The sequence below is a fragment of the Centruroides vittatus genome, unplaced genomic scaffold, assembly GCF_030686945.1.
Source record: "Centruroides vittatus isolate TY-2023 unplaced genomic scaffold, ASM3068694v2 contig_93, whole genome shotgun sequence".
Taxonomy (NCBI): domain Eukaryota; kingdom Metazoa; phylum Arthropoda; class Arachnida; order Scorpiones; family Buthidae; genus Centruroides; species Centruroides vittatus.
In genome coordinates this window covers 798,346-825,217 of record NW_027122616.1, presented here as the reverse complement: position 1 = coordinate 825,217, position 26,872 = coordinate 798,346, and the positions used below count along the sequence as shown (strand labels likewise).

The 26,872-nt window shown below is 31.4% G+C and overlaps 1 protein-coding gene across 1 annotated transcript in view; it reads right to left on the bottom strand.

Moving 5' to 3' along the window:
• Positions 1-16,784, bottom strand: part of LOC136984811 (cytochrome P450 4C1-like) — a 46,339-nt gene extending 29,555 nt beyond the window's left edge. The window contains exons 1-6 of the mRNA XM_067281955.1: positions 16,731-16,784; positions 16,478-16,669; positions 15,087-15,260; positions 14,960-15,026; positions 13,696-13,875; positions 13,629-13,631 (exon numbers count right to left, since the gene is read on the bottom strand). Coding sequence (XP_067138056.1) covers positions 13,629-13,631; positions 13,696-13,875; positions 14,960-15,026; positions 15,087-15,260; positions 16,478-16,669; positions 16,731-16,784 — 670 coding nt within the window. The remainder of the gene's footprint in view (positions 1-13,628; positions 13,632-13,695; positions 13,876-14,959; positions 15,027-15,086; positions 15,261-16,477; positions 16,670-16,730) is intronic.
• Positions 16,785-26,872: the final 10,088 nt, after the last annotated feature.

Genomic DNA, 26,872 nt, shown 5'->3' with positions numbered 1-26,872 from the left:
ACATATGTATTCAATTTGAATAATAATGTATTATATTATGATATCCATATAATAAAATGTTATTAATATGAATAATGTATCCTATTAAGTAATTAATTAAATAAATATTTCCTAACAAAAAGCAATTTTGTTTCTTTGTAGACAATACTTAACTGCTAATTGATTGAAGGATTCTCTATTTTCGCCATTAGAAAAAAATAATATTCGTCTTTTAAGAAATTATATTGAGTGGGATATCATCAGTCAACGAAACGATTTATCTCTCACATTCATTTCGAATTTGCTGATAGGTGAAATTGGAAAATCCTATGGAGAAACTATATATTCGCTACTTCATTTATTGAAAAACATATTAAGTATGTAAAATTGGATTTAATTTGCGAGCATCAGGTGTTGGACAAGTCATTCTTAACCAACTTTTCACAAAATCTTGATTGGAATAAAGTTGCCGAATTTCACATTCTTCCGGATAATTTTATGAAGCGATACATACATAAGTTTCATATTTGAAACATTTTAAAATATCAACGATAAAAAGTATGACTTTACGCGTATTAAAAGATTATCTAAACTGGAATTATGTTTCTCGTTACCAAATACTTGGCCAGCAATTTATTGACGACTTCCAAAATGACCTCTCTTGGTGTTACATTTTAAAATATCAGAAAATAGACCAGGAATATATTTTCAACAATCACCAAAATTTATTACTGCACTTACTTGCAGAAATGTATCATGTTTTAGATAAAGTGAATGAGAAAAACTGGAAAAGCTTAAATAAAATAAACTAATTTATTCTATTAATGTAAAAATAAAAAAATTTCAAGAATAATTTTGTTTTAATGTTATATTATTTCATACATTTGTCGTGTTTTAATTTTCTAGGATATTAAAACATTTAATAATTAATACAGAGACTTTGCCTCATTTTAATTGGAAAATTAATTTAATTCAACTTTGTGATCAGTATGTGTCAAACTACCACTTGCATATATATATATATATATACGTTATTGCTCTGAAGTTTCCGTGTATGTATGTATATATATATATATATATATATACACAGCAACTTCAGAGCAATAAGAATATTAATCCTGTTTCTGTCGACAAATTGTTTTAAGTTCACTTCTTATTTTTCTTCTAGTGATATAGTCATTAGTAAAGAAATTGAAAAACAGAAAGAAACAACACGAAAAATTTTCGTTTTCAATAACATATCAAAATACTTCCTCTGTATCTGAAAATAAGTAAATGCTTTTGCCGGACCGCCATACTTTTCCTCTGTTAAAACAGCCAGAAAAGTATTAAAAAAAAAAAAAAATCGAAATGAACAGGAAGAAGAGAAACATTCAGTTTATAAACATGCTTTGGTATAAAAAGAAATTGGTTTCATGACACAAAAATATCATGCTCACAGCTCAGCCACGCATATAATGTTAAAGTGCCATCATTTTACGTTATCTGCAAGACCAATGGATCCATTTGAATACAATTTAAAACATTTAGTGTCCACGATAATACTATGAACGTTATAAATTTTGGATAAATTCGTTGAATCGTTCTGGAATTAAAAATGAAGATCTCGGAATTGCGTTTCACTAGAATTGCAAAAAGAGATAATAGCAACTCCATGCTACCCGGCAATTTAATCTATGCTTAATAGCTCTTTCGAATGCTGACCAGTTCTAATGTGGTTCTCTTGAAAATTATATTATAAAATAATTGCAATTTATTAACTTTTTGCATATTATTGATCAATCAGCTATTATGTTGCATGACATATTGTAATTACTTTTATTCACATGTATTTTTCATACTTATTCGATTTTGTGGACAATATCATTTTCTAGATATGAAACCTGGATGCCCCATCTTCTCCTGATTTGATCTCTTCGACCTTTCATGATAAACATAATTGGTAGGTTTAATAACCAAACTTGTAATACAGTTTTCATTTTAGCTTTTATCTTTCTTATGTTTTAACCAGGAAATGTCGAACATGTAATGTTATTACTAATAAAGACAAATAATTATGAACTTTAATACAAATATAAATTTTTAACCACACAAAACTATTTTAATTATTATTAAATTTCTTGGAACATTTTCGTTAAGTTTAAGTTGAAATGAAAATAAAAAATTTCCATGAAATGACAAAAACACCGTGTTCATAAAAGTGCAAAATGTAAAACGGTTCAGCAGTTATTACCGGAAATATCTCAGTTATGATCATCCACAAAAGTGGTAAAACGGGCACTCGCTTCCAAAAATATTTAAATAAATAATGAATTTACACAAATGTAATGATTAAAATCAACTATTCATTTATTCCTTTCATAGGAATAAATGAAAAAGTAGATGATACAAAATTTATTGATACATTTTAAGCTTTCTTCGATCTAGATTAAGTTCTGCTCACCGGTAGCTGGGCGAATAACACAACTATAAATTAGTTTAGTGATTTGGACCTTACCAACATGGGGTTCGCCAAGTATTATTCACATTTGTGAAACTTAAATACAGGCCAGTTCCCTATAAAAGTCCTCCCGGAAAGGATAAAGTTTGTCGATGTGTCATATCGCCGTATACAAATAAAATATTAATACAACAGAAGGTAGACTGAAAAAAAGTAGTGTTAATCTATGTTAATTTCCGTAATTTTATGTTTAATTTATCTATTCTTTAAAAAGTCTTCGAAATGTTAATTTATTTTATTCTCTAAATTCCACTGTTATATAAATAATTGAATATATTTATAACAGAATTGTAATATTGATGCTGTATATTCAACTTACATATATATAGTCACTTTTCACGGTTATTGTTTATTGTGTGGTTATAACGCAGAGAATTATTATATTTAAGATAGCTAGCGGCTTCATGTTCTTTGATTCTTATTCGTAATTTGTAGCCTGTTTAGCCGATATAGGTTTTCGGATTGTTACAATTACATTCTATTTTATAAACCGTTTCAACTTTTTTAAGGTTGTCTGTTTTTATTTTATTACTATCGTGTTGTTAATGTATTTATATATATTTTTTGATATTTTATTGGTGAAAGATAAAGCGAAACTGATATTATCCTTTTTATGTTATTGCAATTTTCGGAAATATTTTCAATATAAGGAAAAGTTCTATGTTTTTTTTATCTTGTCTGTATTTAGTATTATAATTATTCATCTAATATTGTTTATGCCATTTTTTAAACTTTTAATTTAGGGTAATCATTAAGTATAAACTTAGTTTTCAACTTTTCTAATTCAATTTATATTTTTAGTATTTGATATTCTTGTATATATATACTTTTTTTTAATTCCATAATATAGGTGTTCTTTTTTATGTTTTAAGGATTATGTAAATTATAGTTCATTATTTTATTAACATTGCAAGGTTTTTTGTATGCTAAAAAGGTAAATTTATTAAGTTATATCTAAATAATTAAATTGCCGAAATCTGGATTGTAGATGCCTTTTACTTAATAGAAATATTTGACTTAATGGCATAAAATCTGGGTGTTTTGTCATCGATTTTAAATAAAATTAATATTTGCTTCGCTTTTGTGGAGTGTGCTATCACATCGGCTTGACCAAGATTGTTTCTAAATTACAATGAAATACGAAGCATTAAATGTGTTGACTCTATTGCTTTATTTGTGTAGAAATAGAAACAATCTTAACATAAAATGTATTGTTCTAATTTGGGATAGAATACAGAATATCGGTAATATACAGGGCCGGATTATCGAACAGGCAAAGTAGACAAATGTCTAGGGCCGTAATTCGGAGGGGCCCGGTTTCAGTGCAGAAGATTTCTCTGTTTCAAAACGAGTTAAAATTATATAAGAAATTGGATAGGACAGAAATGGCTGTATCTAAGAATTCCTACTAAGCTCGGCCCGACTAGCCATTACCTAAAAAAAGAAAAAAAATGGTCAACAGCCACCCGTGCGTCAGAAGTAATGTACGTCACGAGATCTCTCGCACCATCTAGAAATCTTCCTGATATATGGTTATGATTTATTTTCTAAATCTAAACTTATACGTCGCGACATCGCATATTCGATATAGCGTTCAAGTTGCTCGAGTGCGAAGATATTACAATTGAATAGTGTTTTATAAAAGAGTTAGAAAGGGTGACACTACAGTGTGACTTGGGGTGACACCACGATATCCGCACCGGGTGTAACCCATGCTAGCTACGCTAATGTCACATTATCCTCTTGAGATCCACTACTAGAAAAAACTGTTTTTTAATTGAAGTTTTGTTATATTATTGACCTTTGGGTGTCACTTGTTAGTAAATTATCATTTTTTTTAATTTTTTTGTTTTCGGTCATTAAAAAATGGTATGTGTCATATATGACACAATGGGTCTACCTGTACAAAATGCAAACTGTCCTGTTCATGTAAAAATGGTTTATTTGACTGTTTTTGTACAATAATTGACATTTTATATTTACATATGACATGCTTTGAAGCAATTTTTATTTGTCACAAGGCACAGATGGATTTTGCATTTGATACAGTACACTGTAGCTCATACACTTTTATATCAGTGCATTTGGCAGCAGTGATTTTTGCCATTTGCAATGATTTCTGGTATGTGTTTTGCTCCACTTTTGCATTGTATTTTTCTGGGATGTAGAGTTGGAGTATTTTTTATTATTTTCCTTTTCTTTGTCATCTTCACTGTTCATTTTTTTATTTTCTGTACTATCTGAATGTAATAGCCATTTTGACACTTTTACTTTAAATTTTAAATATTGAAGTGTGTTTTTCTTCCTCTTTTTTTATTGCTCTGCTATCTCTTCTGCAGGCTATCCAAAAATTGTTTTCATTTCATCAGTAGTAAAGTTCAAAAGTTTTTCCAGGTGAATCAGTGATATTTGATTTGTGCATGTCATCATCAAGCAATGACATCAAAGAGATTCTCAGGAATATAATTCAAGAAATATTCTTTAGACTCACACTCCTTACCCTTTCAGGGTTCTTCCTGAAATGCAGCAGCTGGTAGCAAGGGCTTAAATCTATTTGTATGGCGCCATGGTGAAGTCTGTTACTGCACTGATGTCAAGAAATCTTCCTCTATTTACATAGCTGAAGCATCATTTTCATCATCGTCAAATGTATCATCTAATGACTTACATTCTTCAGGACAGTTTGGTTGATAAATGTTCTGACTGGTTTAAATGTTTGATCACTGTCTTCATCACTGGATCAGCATTCCAGTCCACACAAATTTCTATCAATATCAAGTGTCCTATCATGTTCCTTCCTTATTTCATCTGTTGACACTGAAAAATTTATAATAAATATCAATGATTTAGTTTTAACATATGATTTATGATATTAATAATTTATAAATTCTTAACAAACAAAATCCTGCAGACCAGATAAATAACTATACAAAAACAAATCACAGAAATTAATTTATTAATTAAATAATAAATAATCATTTTTATTAATAAATTAATTTAATAAAAAATGAAAATAAATAATAGAATACATATTGCTGACTAAATGACAAAATAACTATAAAAGTAAATAACTTGCCAATATGAAAACAGTTCATAGGCTGTAATGTAATTATTGTAACACTAAGAACCAACGTGTCATATACGACACATTCAAAAGTTAGCTCATCTTATGAAATATTGTTATTAATACAGTTTTTTAAAAATACTCTTATATAATCTTAGAAGTCTCCTGAACAAAAACACGTTTAAATTGTAAAATTATAATCAATAGTAATAGAGAAAAATGAATACTTACATGAAACAGTCATACTTGTGATCACTTCCAAAAACATGTGCTCAGACAATCACTTATATTTTCCTTCATCTCTATCACAGTGGGATGCATGTGGTCTAATAAGCTTCACTAAACTCTAGTGATGAAAGGAATAACTAACATAATTGTTTAACAAGCAAAAAAGAAAAGCTGCTTCTCATTCTTTGAAAGGAAAATTGTGTGTCATCTACGACACTCGGTATCCCAAGAGGTTAAATAAGATTTGTTTAGAAGCAACTTGTTTAAATGGGGCCCCAATTTAAACTTTGTCTAGGGCCCGCTAGAGGCTTAATCCGGCGCTGGTGGTATGATTAACAAAATATATATTTGCCATTCGGTGGGAATTTTAATGTATTTCTCCTGACCATAAGCGATATTCGCCAAATTGTAATATCAACAACAACTTTACGTCGCGAACACTTTTTGTGTTATTAGTTTACTCATTGAAATTTTTCTAAAACTGAACAAAATAATCAGAAGAAAATGCCGTTATATATTTTGAGAAAAGACATTCTTTGTAAAAACGATTTAATAAAGTATTGAAACAGAAAAATTAATGTTATTAATATACTGAATTAAAGTAATATTTACAAATACAAATTTATTATACTTAGGCTTGTATTTTTCTACTTTCTATCTCTTTTATATTTTGAAACTTACTGTACAATATTGTATAACTAATACTGGTGTATGAAGTCGAATAACCGAGGGTGCTTAGAATCATGTATTTTCCAAATTTACAGTAGAAATTTACACAAAAAGACATTGCTTTCAGTGGTGGTCAACACTGTGGCCAGTAGTATTGACAAGTGTAATTGAAGAAGTGACAGGAATGCACGTTGACGTTGTTCCCAATCAAATTTATGGAGCCTTTATTATCATATTGATTACCGTACATAATGCATTATATATCTGAAAATAGAAAAGAGGAAAAAGTTAATTCATTTAAAAATTATTTTACTTAATACTATGTGTTTCCTTGTATTTGAATGAAAGGAAGCGCTATTTAACAATCAATTTTTACAAAAAAATTCTTAGTTATATTAAAACCTTTTCCATGCAGTTAGCTACTGATCGGTATATATCACGTAACTTTTTCGTTAATCGGTAATGCGAAATACACCGTTCGGTGTAAATTAAAAAATTCAAATAATTTGTGTCATATTCAAGTTTTCCAGCGATCTTAGCTTTGATTCGCTCTTGTTGACTAACTTTGTTTAAGCCAATAAGTGTTTTGTTACCACCCCTGGGCCATAAATATTTCCGTAAATACATTCCCTACTATTCTACAGTAAATCTTTGCAATTAACTATACAGTTGGCTGAAAACAATCAAAGGGAAACTTTTTCTAAGGCTTTATTGGGTATCTTCTGTCTTTGTTGACGTTACTTTAACTAATTACAGACTTGTGAAAGGAAAAAATTGCCGTGAAAAGCCTTGCTTTTAACCTTCCAAGTAAAATGTAAACAATCGCAAAAAATTCGCTTTTTAAATCGGTTTTTAGCTCTAATTAACTAATTTAATGCTCTTAGACATTAAATTAGCTTATTTGACAATATTTAGGCAAGTAAATATGCTTTTAAAACTATCTAGCAATAAATATTGCCGGGAAACTCGACCTCCCTATAGTAAGTCTATGGAAGATCTTGCTGTTAATTGGCTTTAAAATTTTTGTTTCTACGTCTATTACGCTCTAATTGATGATTTATATTATGACTGAATCAACTTCAACAAATAAGAGGTTTCTCAGAACTATCTGGTCAGGATATTCAGGCGAAGAAGCAACTATGTGATTAAAGTCAGAATGTAAACAAACGTTAAAAAACAGCTATATTCTTCATTTTAAAGCCGTAATTCTACAAGTTTTCATGTTATTTGACTTTACTGAGACAAGAACATTTCTAATCAAAAGAGTCTAGCTGAAAAATTTACCAGGAAACTCATTACTTCCGGATATTGCGTAATTGCAAGAAAAAATTAACTAATCACTTATTTTAGGGTATTATTTTACAAAGCATTCAAAGAATATTTTAAAAAGTTTCACATATTCACTATTTCAAGCAGAAATATGTGATGATAAAGTTTAATGTATCGCTTTACGATAAGAATCGACTCTTCTCCCCACTAAGAAATTAGAGACATAGTGTAAATAATGGCAATAACTTCTCCCCCGTTCTAGCTAGGGAGCTGCATTTTGTTTTATTTAAAATAAGACAGATGTTTCTATTTAATGGATGTACTGTACAAAGATCAGCGAGTCTCTGTAAATTAATTTTTTTTTCTTTTGTTCGTAAACTTCAAATTTTAATATTACAGTAGAGTGTCGAAAAGTGAAACCAATTGGGGACTGGGGTCCTTCCAGTTAATGATTTGTTCCAGTTTCCGACTTTGTACGAAAAAATACATTAACCTGTCTGATGTTCAAATTTTTCTCCGTTGCGTATCGCTTCCTGTTGAATTTTTCTCCGTTGCGTGTCGCTTCGTGTTGAATTTTCGTCGATTTTAAGCCTAACGAAAATTTTTATTATAATCATCGAGGCTATCGTATCGTTAAAAATTATTTCTGCATTTTGTACAAACAAAATAAATCTATTAAAGAATATAAAAAACATGAAAATTATACTTTAGAAGTAAATTTAGTATCAAAAACATTCGATTCAGCACGACACAGTCCGACTGAATATCGTTCCACTTTCCGGCCATTCCACTTACCGACGTTCCACTTATCGACGCTCTACTGTATTTTAAATTTGTATTAAACTATAAATTAAACGATCGTAAACTGTAATATGTTTTTAATCAAACACAAAAAAACAGATTAAACATAGCGCGATTTTCAAGCGAAATATCGCGATTTAAAAAATTTCCCAAAAAATGCAAAAATGCATTGCATAACGAATTTCACCTATTTACATAATGTTAAAGATTTCCCGAATGGAATGGTTTAAACAAACTTTAATTTTATTATAATACAGGGTTATCACTCTAGCTGGAATAGTATTTAGTGCATAGAAAAGGAATTCATTTTGAATAATATTATAATAAATCTAGGTAATATAACACAGTCAATGTTAAAGAATCCACCCACTCGCAATAAATGAGTTCCCTGTAAACTGGAAATTCGAAATTATCGGATTATATTTCTAGTTTTCTGGCAATCGAAATCTGTTTGTACACGTGGCATGCTGCATTTTCCATGATAACCTTCATACAGTGTGCGGACATATTGTTATAGATGTCAGTTTTTTTCAATGACATGTTAATTCATGTTTTAACAGATGTTCGTATCAAACGTAGCACAGTATATTCTTATCATTAATATTAAAAATTTTAGATTTGGAGTCAGATACTTACAGCAGCTTGCACTGATACGAAGTGCAGAACAATGACTGTATTAATCAAATTCTCTTTAACTTCCTAAATTTTCGAAATTGAAAGATCCTCTTGTAATCCAGTATTTTCCTAATTTGGCCCCTTTTGTTCCTGCAGGGTTTGTATTAAACACTTCTAATATTATCAGTTCATCACTTATTAATGACTGCAGCCAGGTTTTGGGACAGAAAGGTTGCTTTGACTTCGTTTGTAAATAAAAGCTAAGATTTCTGCTTACACTTGTAGCGAAAGACTGAGCAATTACACTCAGAGCATTACAAGAGCATGATTGGCACATGCCACAAAATTTGCAAGGGCATGCCCTTGCCAATCTTGTGGCATATATTAAGAAAGCCAAGAAAACTAACTGACACACCTTTCTGGTTTCCCTGGACATTAAGGGTGCTTTTGATTATGCCTGGTGGTTGGGGATTCTATCTCCTCCTTGATTCTGGCTGCCCGAAAAATTTGTATAATCTTCATAGCAACTACTTGTCTGAGAGGCAAGCTAGCAATATCTACAATGGCCGGGTTATGCACAGCCAGGAAATTAACAGAAGATGCCCCTCAGGTCAAAGGCTGGACCCTTTCTCTGGAACCAGTGGCATAGCGTAATGGGGGCGGCAGGGGCGGCCCGCCCCGGGCGGCACTTTTAGGGGATGGCAAAATTTCACAATAAATAATAATATCTTGTAAAAATACCTAAATAAGGGGCGGCAAAATTTTCTTCCACTCCGGGCGGCTGACACACACACTATGCCACTGTCTGGAACATACTGCATAACAGCATATTTGATATTGTTAAGCATGCCCCTACCTCCCTGGACCTGCTTATTCAGGCCTATGCAGATGACACTGTCATCTTGTTTCATGCCAACCAAGAGCTCCTCCAAAGAGAAATGAACAACGTCCTACAGCTCACCACTATCTGGGCCAACGAGAACAAGCTAGTGTTAAATGCAAAAAGTCCACTGGCAATATTTTTCTTATGTCTAATCCCCTGGCCAGAAAACTGTCTTTGACCATTGACAGGAACAGGATTAAGATCAATGACCATATTCATTACCTTGGCATTAACACAGACAACGAACTCAACTGGATCATGTATATTAAGGAGATTTGTGACAGGATAACTAATGCAGGGTACTCCCTCGGATCCATTTCCATAAATACTTGGGGCTTGACTCCTGGGCCTCTAAACCCATTTTCTTAAGTGCTATGGTCCCAGCCCTCACATATGAGTGCTAGATCTGCGGCGGGGTGGCTAAGAGGGTCCAACATCAGAAGGAAAGTTCGCTCTGATCAGAGATTGGCAGGCATACCTATATCCAACGGGTACCAGACGTCAACGAATGCCCTTCTTGTCATCACTGGGCTTTCTCCAATCAATCTACTGGTCAAAATGAAAATCTCAAAAATTCTATCTACTCAACATTAATAGGGACGAAAAAATTTCCTCCAACCTTAAAATAATATATCCTCATACCATCCTCCCTTCTAAGATTAAGGACCTGGCTAACATTATAGCTGTGAGAACCAAGGAGTTAATGTCGTGCTAATAGAATTATTAATTGTTTATTCCGTATATCTTCTATTTTTGAGTCTCTTGTATCATTTTATTTCTTTATTAAATATGTTATTTTATGATCAGTTAATGTCATCCTTGAGTGTGATCAACACCTTATCCTGACCTCACCAACCCTCCTCCCAACTACTCTAATTGCCCACCTACAGCCATCTCCTGACAAGGAAGCCAATAAGTGGGGTCAAGCTCGCAGCTTAATTAACGCACTCTTGTTCAAATACCGTCTCAGGTACCATTTCGATAGTTAAGATTATAACTACTCTACTAACTTATAACTATTCTACCGAGAAAGAGGTTTACATCAGTCTTTATGTGATTATCTCGATAATACCAAGCTACGAGAGGTCCTTGGAGGTGTCAAGCAGAGGGTCCGGACCAGTGTCACCGGCGTGGAAGCTTCCTTTAAACGATCGCCGGGAGGGGCGGGTGCGCCCCCTTTCTATACCCATTTTGGTGGAGCTGACTAATGCATCAGATGATGTAACCCAATCTAGGTTCGATCTGTGTCCGCAGTTTGTTTATATTAATTGTCAGAGATTGAACGTCTCATCAAATATATTGCCTCTTTCTATCCAGTATTTTTACTCATTCTGCCTCATAACATTGATAACAGCTATCAAACAACCTAGATTAATTCCTGGGGGGTGACTAAGGTCAGGGTATGTAGTGCAACCTTAGTAATAATTGTTGATATTCAAACTGTTTTATCTATCAAGAAATCTCGGGAAATAGGATGTGTGTGGGTTTTGTCTGGGTTTGTCCTCTCTTTGTTGGTGACCTTTTGTTTGCCCCTTTTTTCCCAGGGGGTATGGAATTGGAATATTACTTTAAGTAACTAAATCATTTAGTCAACTTTATATCAGATTCTCACATAGCCAACAACAGCTTGGACAGGATCTTCAAGCACTATCTACAACACCCTGCTACTAACATTCACGCTAAGGTTGTCTTCCACCCTGATCATATTTCTGCCTCCTTCAATATTTTTACAGATGGCTCTAGATCTGGTAAAGGAGTCGGGTGTTTTTTTGTTATTGGGGACAGCGAAGAGAAAATCTTTGAACAAGCCTACTACAAATTAGATGACAATTGCTCCAACAACAAGTGGAGTTGCTTGCTATTCTGAAAGCTCTGGAATATACTCAATCTCTCCAGAATACTATCAAATGCAGGTGCATCAACATCTTCACAGATAGTCGGGTGACGTACACCAAATTAAAAACAAGAACACACTTCTCCCAATTATTAATGACATCCTTGGGCTTCACCAAAAGCTGCAACATTCAAAGGATATTAACTTCTATTGGGTGAAGGGCCACTCTGGTTGTCCTGGGAATGAACAGGCAGCCGGCTTGCTAAGGTAGTCCTTTCAAGGCTTACTGACATCTCCTTCTCCTCTATCCCTGTATCATGGGTTTTCAGTGCCCTAAAGCTTTATGTTAATAGCAATTAACATAAAGCTTTAGGGCACTGGCAAAGTGAGAGGGACACTTCTGACACAAGTAGGTAGATGCACCAGCTCATTCCCATGGTAAACAGGCCGAATCTAACTCACTTTAACACTAACTTCAACCTGACACAATTCATGACCGTGCATGTGAATTTCAACTACTACCATGCCAGATTTTTAAAGAAGGGTGACAGAAAATATAGCAGCTGCTCATCAAAGGATGAAACCCCCAAGCATCTCCTCTACCACTGTGAGGACAAAGAAGAGGAAAGGCTAGAACTCATATCCACCATCCTAAATAAACAACAATACTTTGCCTTGTAGCCCGAGCCTCCTCATCAAAAATAATCTCTACTACAAAGCCTTTGCAAACTATGTGGCAAGACTCATCACTAGCAGATCTATTCACCGATAAGTGGACTCTACCAATACAGACTATCTTGGGTCTGTTAATTTTATCGTTCGTAGTGAACCCAACACGCTGTTCTTCCTTTTTCCGTTTAGATGTGTAAAACCACGCTGAGCGGTTCGTTATCTTCTGTATAATTTTTTCGATGCGCAATCTCATGTACACTCTTTCACCAATTATTATGCTTTTCCTGTGGACAGAACTCTTTATATATTTTGTTTTTATGTCTAGCAATTAACGACTGGCAATTTCGCACATATAATCTTCATCCTTCCTCTTTCTCTTCTCCATCTTCTCCTCTTTCTCTTCCCTGTCTTCTCCTCCTTCCATTTTTTTCCCTCTCCTCCTTACCTCCTTTTTTCCTTTTCTTCTCAGGCTATGCCTTTCAGTGCAGCCTGGATCTATCTATTAACTATAGCATATCAGAAAAATACTAAATGAAATGCAAATATTTTGTAACAAATACATTATTAACTGAATCATCTATGTTCTGCCCATTTCATACAATACAAGAAAATACGAACAACCGATCGTTAACAACAGTTTAATTTACATATAATTAAATGTGAGAAATGATTAATGTGATAAATAAACGAAATGCAATAAACAGCAAAAATAGTATTATTGTAAAGAAGATTTAATAACAATAATCATAATACATTTTATTCTTATCGTTTTTATCTATAAAAATATGAATTACAATTTATGAGTAAAGTTCAATAACAGGTTACAATAATAATACAGGTAATACAGTTTATAAATGCACTTGTCTAGATTATATGTTAAAGGCCTATGTTTATATTGATACATATTTGTAATAAAAATTACTCCAACGTTCATGTTATTTTTCGCATCTTACAGCATTCATCTGTTTTCTACAAACATTCTTATACCTGATATTGGAGTTAAAACAACTTCCTCAGAGGTAACGATCTTATCTTGAAGGATCCAAAGAGTAAACTTTAAAATTTCGGAGAACATTTGCCAAAACCGTTTTCATTTTAATCATGGCAAGTTTACCTCCTGTAAATAAATCATTTTAATGAAATAATTCTCTTGTTTTTGTATTTATTCACTAATCACTTACCGAGACAATTTCGCGGACCGGCAGAAAATGGCAGAAACGCATAAGGATGAAGATGTTTATAGTTTTCAGGTAGGAAACGGTCCGGATCGAACAGTTCGGGATTTTCGTAAACACAAGGGTTATGATGGATACCATAGATATTTATGACAAGAGTCGAAGGTGCAGGCAACTCGTAATTACCTATTTCAATAACAACGATTTAATGCTTCATGTGAATAATAAATATGTGAGATCCGAAGTTTTTGTCAATTATTCTTAATTATTTTCCTTCTTAAAAGCGAACGAATTCGAAACAAAAAGGGAAACAACATCGTGGAAATTTTTATAACTCTTCTTTCTGAATGTAAACATTCACCTATCCAGGCACTCATTCTCATACTGCAAGACTTAAAGTTTACAATTAATGTTCAAGTTCGTCATTTTGTTTTGGTCCCGGGAACAACTTTAACCTCCACATTTACTCTATTCACCTTTACTTCCAAAACAATCAATCACATGATGTATTTTCCCACCGCGAAGCTATAAAGGCCCGTATCTCCCCCTCCTTTTCTGGAGAGTCACTCATTGACAGCTGGCGAATTCGAGTCTCAGCGAATTAGGAATAAAACTTCAATAATTAAAACAAATGGAATCGGCACATTCAAAGAACTACTAAAAACAAATTCTTATTTTCAGTTAAAAGCAAGTAAAACAATACTCGACCTACTTCCGACTTCGAGGATCTCGAAGTCGAAAGTAGTATTTTGTTTGAAAATAATATTTTGTTTTTAGTAGTTGATTGGAATATAACTTTTGTGCTCGAACTGGGAAGAACTATTTTGACCTCTGTCTGCCGAATTTCCTTGTTGTTCGCCGAAAAAATATTAACTAGGTATGGAACAGTTAATGTAAACTCTCTCTCGGAACCCCCTCCTTTTTGTATTAGAACTTAGAGAACCAAAAGAGAAAAAAACACTTAGAATTTTTAAGTGTTAAGTGAGTTATTTTAAATAATTCGTTGTTCAATTGATAAATGGTGTCATCCTTTACTTGTATATCGCCTACACCTTATCGACGACCCCTCTTAATTCCTCCACTCGACCTGACAAAAAAAATCTCGACCCCTCGAGACCATAGAATGTAACCAGCCATCCGTTCACAAGTGGGCAGGTCTCACTGGCCTGTTTGCCAACATAGGGAAGTACGACTTCGTCCTACCTCCTGGCTACCCACAAATATAAAATATTATTATTTATACACAAATTTCAAGATATCAAAAATTTACCTATTTTCATTTCCGAAGGATTTTTTCTTGCAATAAAAGGAATAGGAGGATAGATTCTCATCGACTCCTGAAAATTGTAATATATAAAACTAATCTTTAAGTGCATTTAAATAAATTAAAAAGTTACCTTAAATACGCATTCTAAGTACGTCATTTTCGTCAGGTCATCGATAGTAATATCCCTATTCATATCATTTTCGAAAATTTCTTGCAATTCCAGATACAGTTTTTCTTGTATTTCGTGGAATCTTCCCAGGAAATAAAGAGTCCATGACATAGCATGGGCGGTTGTATCGTAACCCTGATATTAAAATACGTTGAAAAAAAATGTAAAATTGCTTTCTATATAATTTAAATTTGCAGTAAAATAAATACTGTATAATAAACTTGTAAAATTAGCATATGGCATGCATAAATACCGCGCTTCTTTCATATTGATGTCATACCACTTTGCAATATACAACCACATGCCTTGCAGCAAGTTATTGCTACGCATGAACCAGAGTAAATTTAAAAAACAAGTTTTAAGCTTCGGAACAGGATACAAAGTTACACAATGACAGAAAACATCCCGACTTACAAGTTCTATATTTTCGCTTCAAAAAGTTACTTATACCAAAATAAAAGTAGACTATTATCAATGTCAAAAATCAATACTAGCCTCGGATTGACGAAAGTGTTTTGGTTATTTGGTAATTATGGACTTGAAGTATTTCGGATTATAAAATTTTTCGGTCATCGTCTCAGATATTACTTGCTTCGAGTATGGTTCAATCGAGTTTATAAGAGGAATTTAATTAATACTCTAAAAAATAATTTGATAACAGATAATCCCACACAGAACTGATTTACAAATTTACAGAGTACTACTTTACATAATCAATAGCAAAAACCACATTCGATATGGACCAGATATGATGTCGAAAAAGTAAGGTACGACTATCATTTTTCACTTCGATGTCCTGCCTTAATTGTACATAATAATCTGCTTCTCAATGTTTAAAAATCGATGGTAGATAGAGATTTTTAATTTGTTAAAATTATATATTTTCTGCAAGTATATAAATAGAGAAAATATACTGTAATTAATAAACCTTTTGTTTTATATTGAAAATTTCTTTTTATGATATTTCACATAATAAAAATATAAAAGGATAAAATTTAGATTTTAAAACTACAAATTTTTACATGTTAAATAATTATAAGTCAGTCCGAAATTACAAATATTATTTCCTATGATAATTAATTATAGATGAAATGTGATGATTTCACAAACACCTTAACTTAAATATAATTTATAATTACAAAAAAGTAATTATAATTACTCTTGAAACAGGTTTTACGTAATACTTTAATTATAATTTTTGTCGCCGAGTTAACTGTTTGTAAAATTACTTATATTTCAATTCGTTGTTTTCAAAAACATTACTTCAGAATAATAAAAATAATATCGTCGAAATACATGCGTGCACGATTATATAATTATTTCCGAGTAGACTTTCAGTAAATTATGCCTACCGCTAAAATTGCGCCTCCCATATCTTTGATGACGTCTTCTTCCGACATTAAACCTTGTTTGACATGAAGATCCAACAGTGAATCGATAAGACGCTGTTTTGTCTTTGGTTCCTGTTCATGTCGTGCATCTTTTTCTAAGGAATGTTGCTCTTGCATTTTCTTCACGTAATTTTCTTTTTTTCTCTTGAAGACCTACGCATTAAATTAATTTATTAATTACTTAAATCAAATCACCATTCACAATTGAGTTTACCTTTTCGTTGAAACGATGAATTATTTCAATGTCCCTCTTGAAATTTTTTCCCATTTTACTCATGAAAAAAATTGGGGAAAACCAGTACATTGGATTTACTACCCATTCAGGGAAATATTTCAAAATTCTAAATTTTAATATAAATTATCATTATTATATCAAAAAATAATTAATACAAATTTAATGCTTGGATAAGAATAAAATACTGTTAACTATTAAATCTACATAAAATTTAACACATTATATTTCGTGTAAAAACATAATAGAGATTTATTAAATTTAAAGGTTAAAGTTTACCTAGGGAACCCCAATGGCCGCGTTTCCGGTAATCTCGACGGCATGTGATATTAGAAATTCATTGTAGGTGACGCAATTTTCAAATTACACTATCCTATGCAAATTTCTTCTCTTGCATGAGAGTAAGACTCCTGCGTGTGTTATTTTGATTACTTAACATTTATGAAGAAAAACTTTTCACTTTACTTTCCTTTGTTTTTTAAATAGCAAATATATAAGTTTCTATTCGTTCTAGTTCTAATGTTGAAATGTGAAGCAAATTTAATAATTTTCTCATAATAATATCTGTTCATAGAAGTATTTTGGTTAATAGCCTTTGGTTAATACTCTTGGTGCCAAGATGGGGGTTCGTCTGTGATTCCAGCAAGGAAACAGTGGGACACACGTTCTAACCTAACCTAACCTAACCTATTCTAATAATTTGCTTGCTAATAATTACGTTAATTTATTAGAATAGGTTAGGTTAGAACGTGCGTTCCACTGTTTCTTTGCTGGAATTAGAGACGAGCCACAATCTTGGCTATCTAAGGTAACATTAACCCTTTTATGTATAAAAATAATATCACAAATGATAATTGAAATCTGCAGGGAAACATTATCAAATTACTATAAAACATTTGAGCTTTATTTATCTCCGGTCTGGAATTGAGATGAAATGGAAAGAACCGGAGTCTGTTCCAGCTGCTCCACAAAGTGATGAGTGTAAGAAGATAAAAAAACAAAGGATAGATTTGTGTGTTGAAATTAAAAAAAGTGTAAAAATATCAAGTAAAAAAAAGAAAAATTAGCGATAAGGTTCATAAATCAAATAAAAGTAAGAAAAACGAAAAGGAAATGTATAAAAGAGCGTCAAACATGTGAGTAAAGATTTGTTTTAACTTATAGTTAGCGAAACTTGTAAAATATTCTTGAAAAATTTATTATTTATCAACGTAATAATTATTTCTTCAATAAATTCTAAATACTAACTAATTTGCATAAGTTTTTGAACATAGTACGCGTGCGTAATACAGTAAACAAAATGGCGACCGGAAGTGCCGCCATTGGGGTTCCCTAAATGAAGTTTAACCAATTTGAATAATTTAAAATACATAAAATTTACTTTGTCATAAATTTCTGTAAAAGATTTTTTTTTTTTATTTCGATGTTCAAAACATGCAAGGAATTTTTGCAGTTATTTCATATTGTAATTAATTTATTTTGAGAAATGTTAGAAATAAGTTGCTGAACTGTATATTTTAATATTTTGATTGGATGTTTAAACGTTAAGTTTACTCATCAATAACTTCAACTCGTCAGCATGTAGGAGCTCTGAAACAATACATTTCACACACGAGTCGCCTATACTAACCAGCACACGGCGGCCAATCAGATAACATAGCCCAAGAGGCTAAAATCTCTGTATTAACCCTGAGACAAGAAAAGACAAAAGTTAAGTTTTCGCTATCATACAGTCTTCTTCTCTTTGAGGCAACGAGAGAAAAACACAAAAATGGATAAATACTAGCTATTTATTGTAACAACAAAATGCTTTGCAGAAAGATGATCTGTCACAATTTTGTCGTTCATGTCACAAATTGTCTCTCATGTGTACGGAATACGTGAAGTTTACTTTTAAAACATTACAATTGACAATTAAACTGATTTGCAAATCTATAATACATCCTTATTTAACACATTTTATTCGTTATAAACATAATTCCCTTTATACTTCAACCTACACATTGTTCTAACAACTCTTTATTATGATCAGCAAGTATAGCAATAATACTTCATTTATAATTTACAAACTTTTAATATTCTGTTAATCAATAATCAAATTTTAGAATGTTTCATCTTCTGTCTACTGAAGTTGACTCGAATATTTTAAAAATTCAATCAGATAAAAACATTATATAATTTAATATAAATATAACATTTGTAAATATTATTTGAACAACGAAGAAATATATTTAGAACTGAATTTTCTTTACCTGCGTAGTGCAGACACATATTCTTGATCGTTCTTATTCTGAGAATGTAGAGAAACTCATACTGTTATGTCTACGTAGAAATAAATTGATATTTATATTTTTTAAATAAATAAATTTAAGTAGTTTGAAAATGATATTCTGTTTCGGGAAGGCACCGCAGAACAGAGTAATTTCCCTAAAAGAAAACAGTACTAGACGAAATAGGAAAGTAATCAGTTTGGTCGTTAAAAAATTCGCTATACTCAGGTAGATTTTTTACAATTGTCGCATGACGGGGGACGCAGTTAATAAAAATGGCAGCTAAACCAGAAGGGAAGTCGTCCAGTGAGTCAGAATTTCAGACCACTAAGTCCGTAATTACCGTAGAACGTGTAAGTGTTTAAAAAAACTGTTTAAAATCTTGCCGCCGTTAATTGTTGTTTTCGTTGAGGAAAGTTCAGTACCTTACTTTACTTGCGGTGAGATATATATTTATATGTATTATTTTTTAAAATGCGTTTCATACTTTTTCTGCATGATGAGCAACATGTAGACAAAATAAATATTTTATTTAATGTTTACGTAGAACAAAGTGACATTTATAATTCCTAATTATAAATATCACTGTAATATATTTTACATCAGAGAGTAATACCTGCAATTATATCGAGAGTGCAATATTTCATCCATTCCAAGACATTGAATATTTTATTTTCCTGCAATTGTTTGAGTTTTTCAACTAAGACGTTTGAATGCTCCATAAATACATATTGATCATCTTTCAGATTCCAGACATGTCCATGTGGAGCTAAATATTTTCTTCTTCTTCTCCAATTATCGTCAGAACTTTATTGAATTAAATTCAGAAAACTGTAAACAACGATATTTAAACTAAATATCAAATAATGCATTACTTGTAAAAAAGACTGTTGTCTCCAAGAAGCGGCTTTAAGAAGTCATAAGTAGAATCCCTGTTGATTAAACTGTTGCTTTTTAACACTTCCTGCAAAACGTAATACTGTATATTTGCAATTTTAATGAATATATTACATAATTAGGCATGTTTAATTACCTTTGCAGATTCTGGATGTAAGAAAATAATTAATTTATATCCAAATATGTTCATACAGGCAACTTTTTCGTTTGGAAATAGCATAGAGAGTCCACTCATAAAATTTAAAGTAACTGGAAAAATACGAAAAATATTTATGTATTTATAAACGGTCAAATTACCCAATAAAATATTAATGACATACATATGCCGATGTGTGAATTGCGGTATTGCTTTTCACGTTGAGAAAATACAATGTTCCACAAAACTGGTAAAAAGGATATAGATGGAAGATTAATTTTCAACTCCTGGCCATTGTCTTTATTTTCTGGAAAATTAATATCTGTTATGAAAATAAAAATAAGTTAATAACGAGGAGTTCATCATTGCGACATCGTCAGAATGCCGAGCAACAATTTTTAATCATATTTTTAATTTATTTAATTTAAAATATTTGCCCTCCAACTGAAATTAGTGATTACTTGCCGCTGTACAGTACATCATACTTTTCCTTTAATATTAGAGTCATGCCAGTCATCTATCTAATAGCTTTCAGGGAAAAATATTTGTATTGAAATAACATGAATTCCTATTTTCATCAAAGGTTCCTGTATTCAGTTATTCAGGGCCGCCCGAACCAATGGTTTCCAGGCCTTGTCTCGGTATTCGGATACCTCACCATCTTGTCGAAATTGAAAAATGACAGACATCGACGACAGTAGGAATTTATAGGCCTACAGTTATTTCGAATTGCAGCCCAATAACTATGTATCGTATATCATAAAAGTATTTTGTTCTCATTTTGTTATATTCGATTTATTCATACAAGCAATAAATGTATTGTATAGCAATCGTACAAATAAGCTTCGTTAACCATGTTAGAATATGCAAAACGTATATTTTGAAATAATTATCGGATATTTTTTAAGTTGTAAGTAATATTTTAATTGCTAAATTCTGTTTGCTTGTATTGTAGACTCTTCAGTAAACTAGGTGCACTTTGTTTCTGATTGAAGCGCAGCAACGGCTTGCTAATTCCACTCTGCATAAGAAGTATCTTTTTCCCCTCGTTCTGATACTGCTTTAAATTGCATAATAAACGTTGTGCAGGGGAGAATACGTTAAGGAGTTATAAATTAATTAATGTATATACTAGATAAATAAATTTTGGAAAAAACTTATAAAAACATTTGTGTTCAAAAAAATTTGCATGTGTTTTATCGTATTTCGAACATGGGTCAACGCCCGCTATTTTTTTGCTTTATTATAAAGCAAAATTTTCTCTTACACGTAACATGGAAATAGCATTTAACTTCCTATATGTACCAGTCAAAGTTAAATTTAAAACTTCGGCCTCGGTCACAATTCGTTAATTCAATTAATATGAAAAATTTCGTTAAAATCGGTAGAATCGTTAATTATCACAACGTGTTTCTCTATTTGTTAATTTAAGTGGCTGCCACAAGAATGCTTGCCCGTTTCATTCTCATACGAATATGATATTCCATATAAATAACAAGATGCACTGCTTCACAATAACATATGAAGACTAATAATAAATATATCGTTATAAAGACACTGTAATGTAAATGAAACGAGAATATTAAGAATAAAAATTTCTTTGAAAACTGGCAGAATTCGCTGAAATTTTGTAGCGGTTTGAATGTTCGGATTTGAAGAAATTAAAATCCCTATGATTTATTACTACTTTATTTACGTCAAATGCGCATAATTGTGATGTTAGAAAATAAAGAAAGTAAAAACCAATTAACTGACAAGTCAGTTACAAATTTTACTAAAGTGCATCCAAATGTTTGGTATTCAACAAAGGCCAATATTTATTACAAGTCCAACAGTATGTGCCGATCATCTGCTTATCGTGATAATGAAAAATCTTCGTACGAGATCTATTAAATAGACAACTCTCAGACAACAATTCGTGCTGCTGCCATTGCACTAATGACTATTTCATATCTGTCAGTGAAAAAAACAAGCCTAAAGAAAGAGAATGGTGACTGGTAACAATTAAACAATACTAAAATATAATGACAAACGAAAATCTGAATACAGTATCGCAAAAATAGCTAATTGCACAACATACTACATAGAGAAATTCAACTACAGAGTTAAACCATTAACCAAATAAAAAATAAACTATATTTAAAAATAAAATACGGTTTCTAGTTTGAATAAATCTAAAATTCTGTTCCATTTCATGAAACCAACAGAAAAATTAATATATCAGAAAAAAATTTTCGTATTTTCAAGTATGAAAACACGTCTCAAATCTCTATACAATAAAAATTGCTTTTAATCCTAAGAAAACAAACCTAATATTATTAATACTTTAAAAAATAAGAATATATGAAATACTTTTATGCAGATAATTCTCAGATGCATTGGAATTACTAAAATAAAATGGTAAATTAAGCATTAGAAATTCGAACCGAACATTAAAACTCATGCAACCAGTTGCTTAACTTTTCTAGCAACATTAAAAACTTCATTTGGCGCCATCTTTTATGATATAAAACGTTTTATAAAAAATAACATATCTTTAATTATTATTAAATGGCAAAAAGCTTTCTATGAAGGTAGAGATATGTTTCTTAAAAAAATTTGAAATGTTAACGAATAAAACCTTCATTAAGTTCGACCATAAAGTCCATTATGCCAGATATGACAAACGACGTTCTATCTCTTCGTACACTCGACCTGTAACCACCTAAATTTAACAGCATAAATTCACCAAACACAAACCAAACCAAAATTTCAGAAATTTTTGATAAAAACACTGGAGTTATTAAGCTTCAAATCTAATGAGCAAAATTCCACCCAGACACGCACACACACTAAAGTCCGAACATACGAAAAACGAACCGAAATGTTTTTGCATTTATCGATGCTTCAATGAGCGCCGAGTCGAAAAGTGTAAAAATCTTGTAAAGTCAATTTTTGACTCCACATAGATGTTATATATAATAGAGCTGGGAAAGTAAAAGTAAATTTCCGTTATAAGCAAAAATTGTTTATAAACAAAATTCGTTTTTTTTGTTTTTTTTTTAATATTGTCGATTGTTATTCAATTAAAATTTTGTTAATTGAATTTTGTTATAAAATCTGTTTTTAAAAGAAATTTCTTCTTAAAGTAATAATTTCTTAAAAAATAATAATGAAAACTTTCAAACATTTACTTACTTCTAGACAAAAATGAAGTCTTTCGATCCGATATTAAACTCGAATCATTTTCTTGTTTTCTGTTTCTCCATTTCTTCACTAGTGTATAAATCAACACAAGACAAACAATAACTAAACATAAAAAAAATTGAAAAGTTGACAGAAACATGATTAATATACGTTGTGCCCAGCACTTTTCAAAATGGTACGTAACAATTCTCTATATATTACTATAAAAAGAATAGGCATGGACAAATGCCAATAAGACACAGAGTTTTATAGCACGTGATCTATAGACTGCCAGTCAAAGAATGGAAATATCAGACCACAGCAACCGGGAGTGACACTATTATTTTTATCGATTTTCGAAGATTTATTCGAGAATTTTAAGTACTTAGAGTACATTTTGATTCTATTAACGCTCTTAGTGCACACCACTGGCCGAGTGGATGAAATGATTAAACACGCTAAGTAAAACAGTAACGTTATTGTCTGATTATATGCCAGTACTACTACCACGTGATTGACAGAAAATAGCTCAAATTATTAATACCTCCATCATACTTAAATACATCCGAAACTTTATACGATATTATTAAGACGATATTTAATAAATATTAACCTGTTTCAAAGTCACCAAAGTTCAATAATAACCTTCACTTTATTATTTTTCCTTGTTCGTATTGATCGTTGTATGAAATAATAAAACTAAAGGAATCGCAATACGTCACGTGACATGCGACATAACCAGTTCTGTTACTGAGTGATGGTATTTTACTTTAAATTTTATTTCTTTTTTACTTTTAAAATCATTTTGTAATTTAAAAATTTTTACGTTTTAGAAATTTTCTGTTTTAAATAGTCGTTTAATAAAATTTCACAAAATAAAAAAATTTTCCTACAATTCAATTGTATCAGAACCACGAAAGTGAAAGTGATTCTCCCATTCTCATTAAGTCGGTGAGGAAAATACATCGTTAACCACGCTTATAGTTTAGTTTTTATAAAAATGTATTATTTGAAATGGCAAAATAATTTCATGCTTTTGTCTACGACCTTTACTTTTGTCAAGATGAAGTCATATAATGATTCATTGTATGACTTGATTTCATTCAAGTCATATGATGATTCATATACAGTAGAGCGTCGATAAGTGAAACGTCGGTAAGTGGAATGGCCGGAAAGTGGAACGATTTTCAGTCGGACTGTGTCGTGCTAAATCGAATGTTTTTGATACTAAATTTACTTCTAAAGTATAATTTTCATGTTTTTTATATTCTTTAATATATTTATTTTGTTTGTACAAAATGCAGAAATAATTTTTAACGATACGATAGCCTCGATGATTATTATAAAAATTTTCGTTAGGCTTAAAATCGACGAAAATTCAACACGAAGCGACACGCAACGGAAAAAAATTCAACAGGAAGCGATACGCAACGGAGAAAAATTCAACAGGAAGCGACACGCAACGGAGAAAAATTTGAACATCGGACAGGTTAATGTATTTTTTCGTACAAAGTCGGAAACTGGAACAAATCATTAACTGGAAAAACCCCAGTCCCCAATTGGTTCCACTTATCGACGCTCTACTGTAAAAGTAAATTTTACTGAAATGCGTTTATATTGCAATTCTATGCCAATGTTTAAGTATAATAAGACAAATTTCTGGTAAAATACATGTGCAATGAGGAAATTGGTAAGAATAAAAGTCATTTATTGTCGCGTATTATTTTTAAATTCATTTTCTACCCAGCAATTTAGAAAAATAGTTTTGGTGAATGGAAATTTCCTCTATTATTGATTGATTGTTCGTACTCATTCAAGTAGAATTTCAAATGACAATTGGCAATAAATAAAGACGAGGTCATTACTAAACATCAAAGAAAAATAAGAAACTGATAAGGAATCAATTGCAAGTTAATTACTTTTACTTTCCAATCTTTTCTTGATTGTTTTGACAATTTCTACTTCGCAAACAAGTATCCTATTAAATTGAAAATCCTTATTTCACCTTTACTTTCGTAAAAGTAAAATTTATTTTTTTAACTTTCCTCGTAATAAGTCTGAATTTTATTTTCAAACAATACAATAATTTCTGTAAATATTCAATCCTTCTCACACTCAAAGCAAATTCAAACAAAATATGTTTCGAAAATAATCGAAATATAATCAATTATTTAGTTTGAGTATATTTAATTTTAAAATTTATATCACTTTTAATGAGCAAGTTTTTTAATTATTACTTTAAATAAATTATTTTTTACATATTAGAATGAACTTTTTTAATATTTAAAGGAGGTTTCTTTTACTCTATGAAACTATGAGGTCGTAAGTTCTTAAAAAATGACGTTTCTGTACCTGAAATATACGAACAAACATAAACACAATCGCCTTAAAAATCATTAATTGTTCTTACAACTCAAAGTAAATATGAAAAATAGTAATTTTAAGACACTCACCTAGAACAAACGAGCGCTATAAAAGAAAGTTGTTTAATGAATATAAAAAATTGTACATTCATAAATTCCCACTGTCGACCATCTGGCTGTCGTTCCGTAATCTCGAGATCGTGATTAGAACATAAACGTCAAGAGAACATATAGAAGCCGAAGAACAATAAATGAACTTTCGAATCAAACCAGAAGTTACGTTATTTCGATTCAAACCTTTTTCCCTGAATGCAATTAATAGATGACTGGTACGACTCTACTGTCAAAGCAAAAGTATGATGTACAAGGACAAGCCACTACTGAGTTGACGTGGAGACTGTATATTTTAAATTAATATGATTAAAAATTGTAGCCCGGCGGCATTGTGACGACGTCACGATAAATAATTGCTCGTTCCTTATAAACTACTTCTAATTATTTATTTTATTCGAATATTTAATAACTTTACCGGTTGAGTTTTTATCGAGTAATCCGGAAGAATAACTGAAAATACTTCCAGTTACAATGTGAAAGTAACATTTACATTTATTTTCAGTGCATTATCTACTTGTAATTACTTTCGTTTTTTCTGGAATGTCTGAAAGTTTTCAAATACAGTCAAACCTGTTTTTATGCGGGGATAGGGACCGCATTAAAAAAACGCATAAAAAAATCGCACGAAACTTCACGAGGGGCTATAAAAAATAGTTTTCGCAACACAATTTAAAAAATATTTTTTTTATGCGGTGAATAGGGACCGCATAAAAAAAGTCTCACGTAGAAAATAACTCGAAACCGTACGAAATAGAATTTATTGAAAACAGATGTCAGAACTTGACTGCATCGTCTGATCTATTGTCTGTTTTACATATTTTTGTCCAGGTGGTGTTTTGTTGACATAAAAAGTAAATAATTTCATTTTTCGCATATTCATGCAATAATATTACTATAATAAGTGCATTTATGCTATAATAAGTTTATTTAGCTATGATAAGTCAACGTGAGACATGACGAATCGCACGAGACTAGTCGCTAACTATACCGCACAAATAAAAAATCGCACAAAAAAAACCGCACAAATTAAAAATTCGCATTAAAAAATCGCACAAATAAAAATCGCACATAAAAAGAGCGCATAAAAACAGGTTTGACTGTATCGTTGAAATTTAAGAGGGTCAATTAAACTTTTACTTTTTTTGCTGTTATGCTTACGTAACAAGGAAACGTAATGGA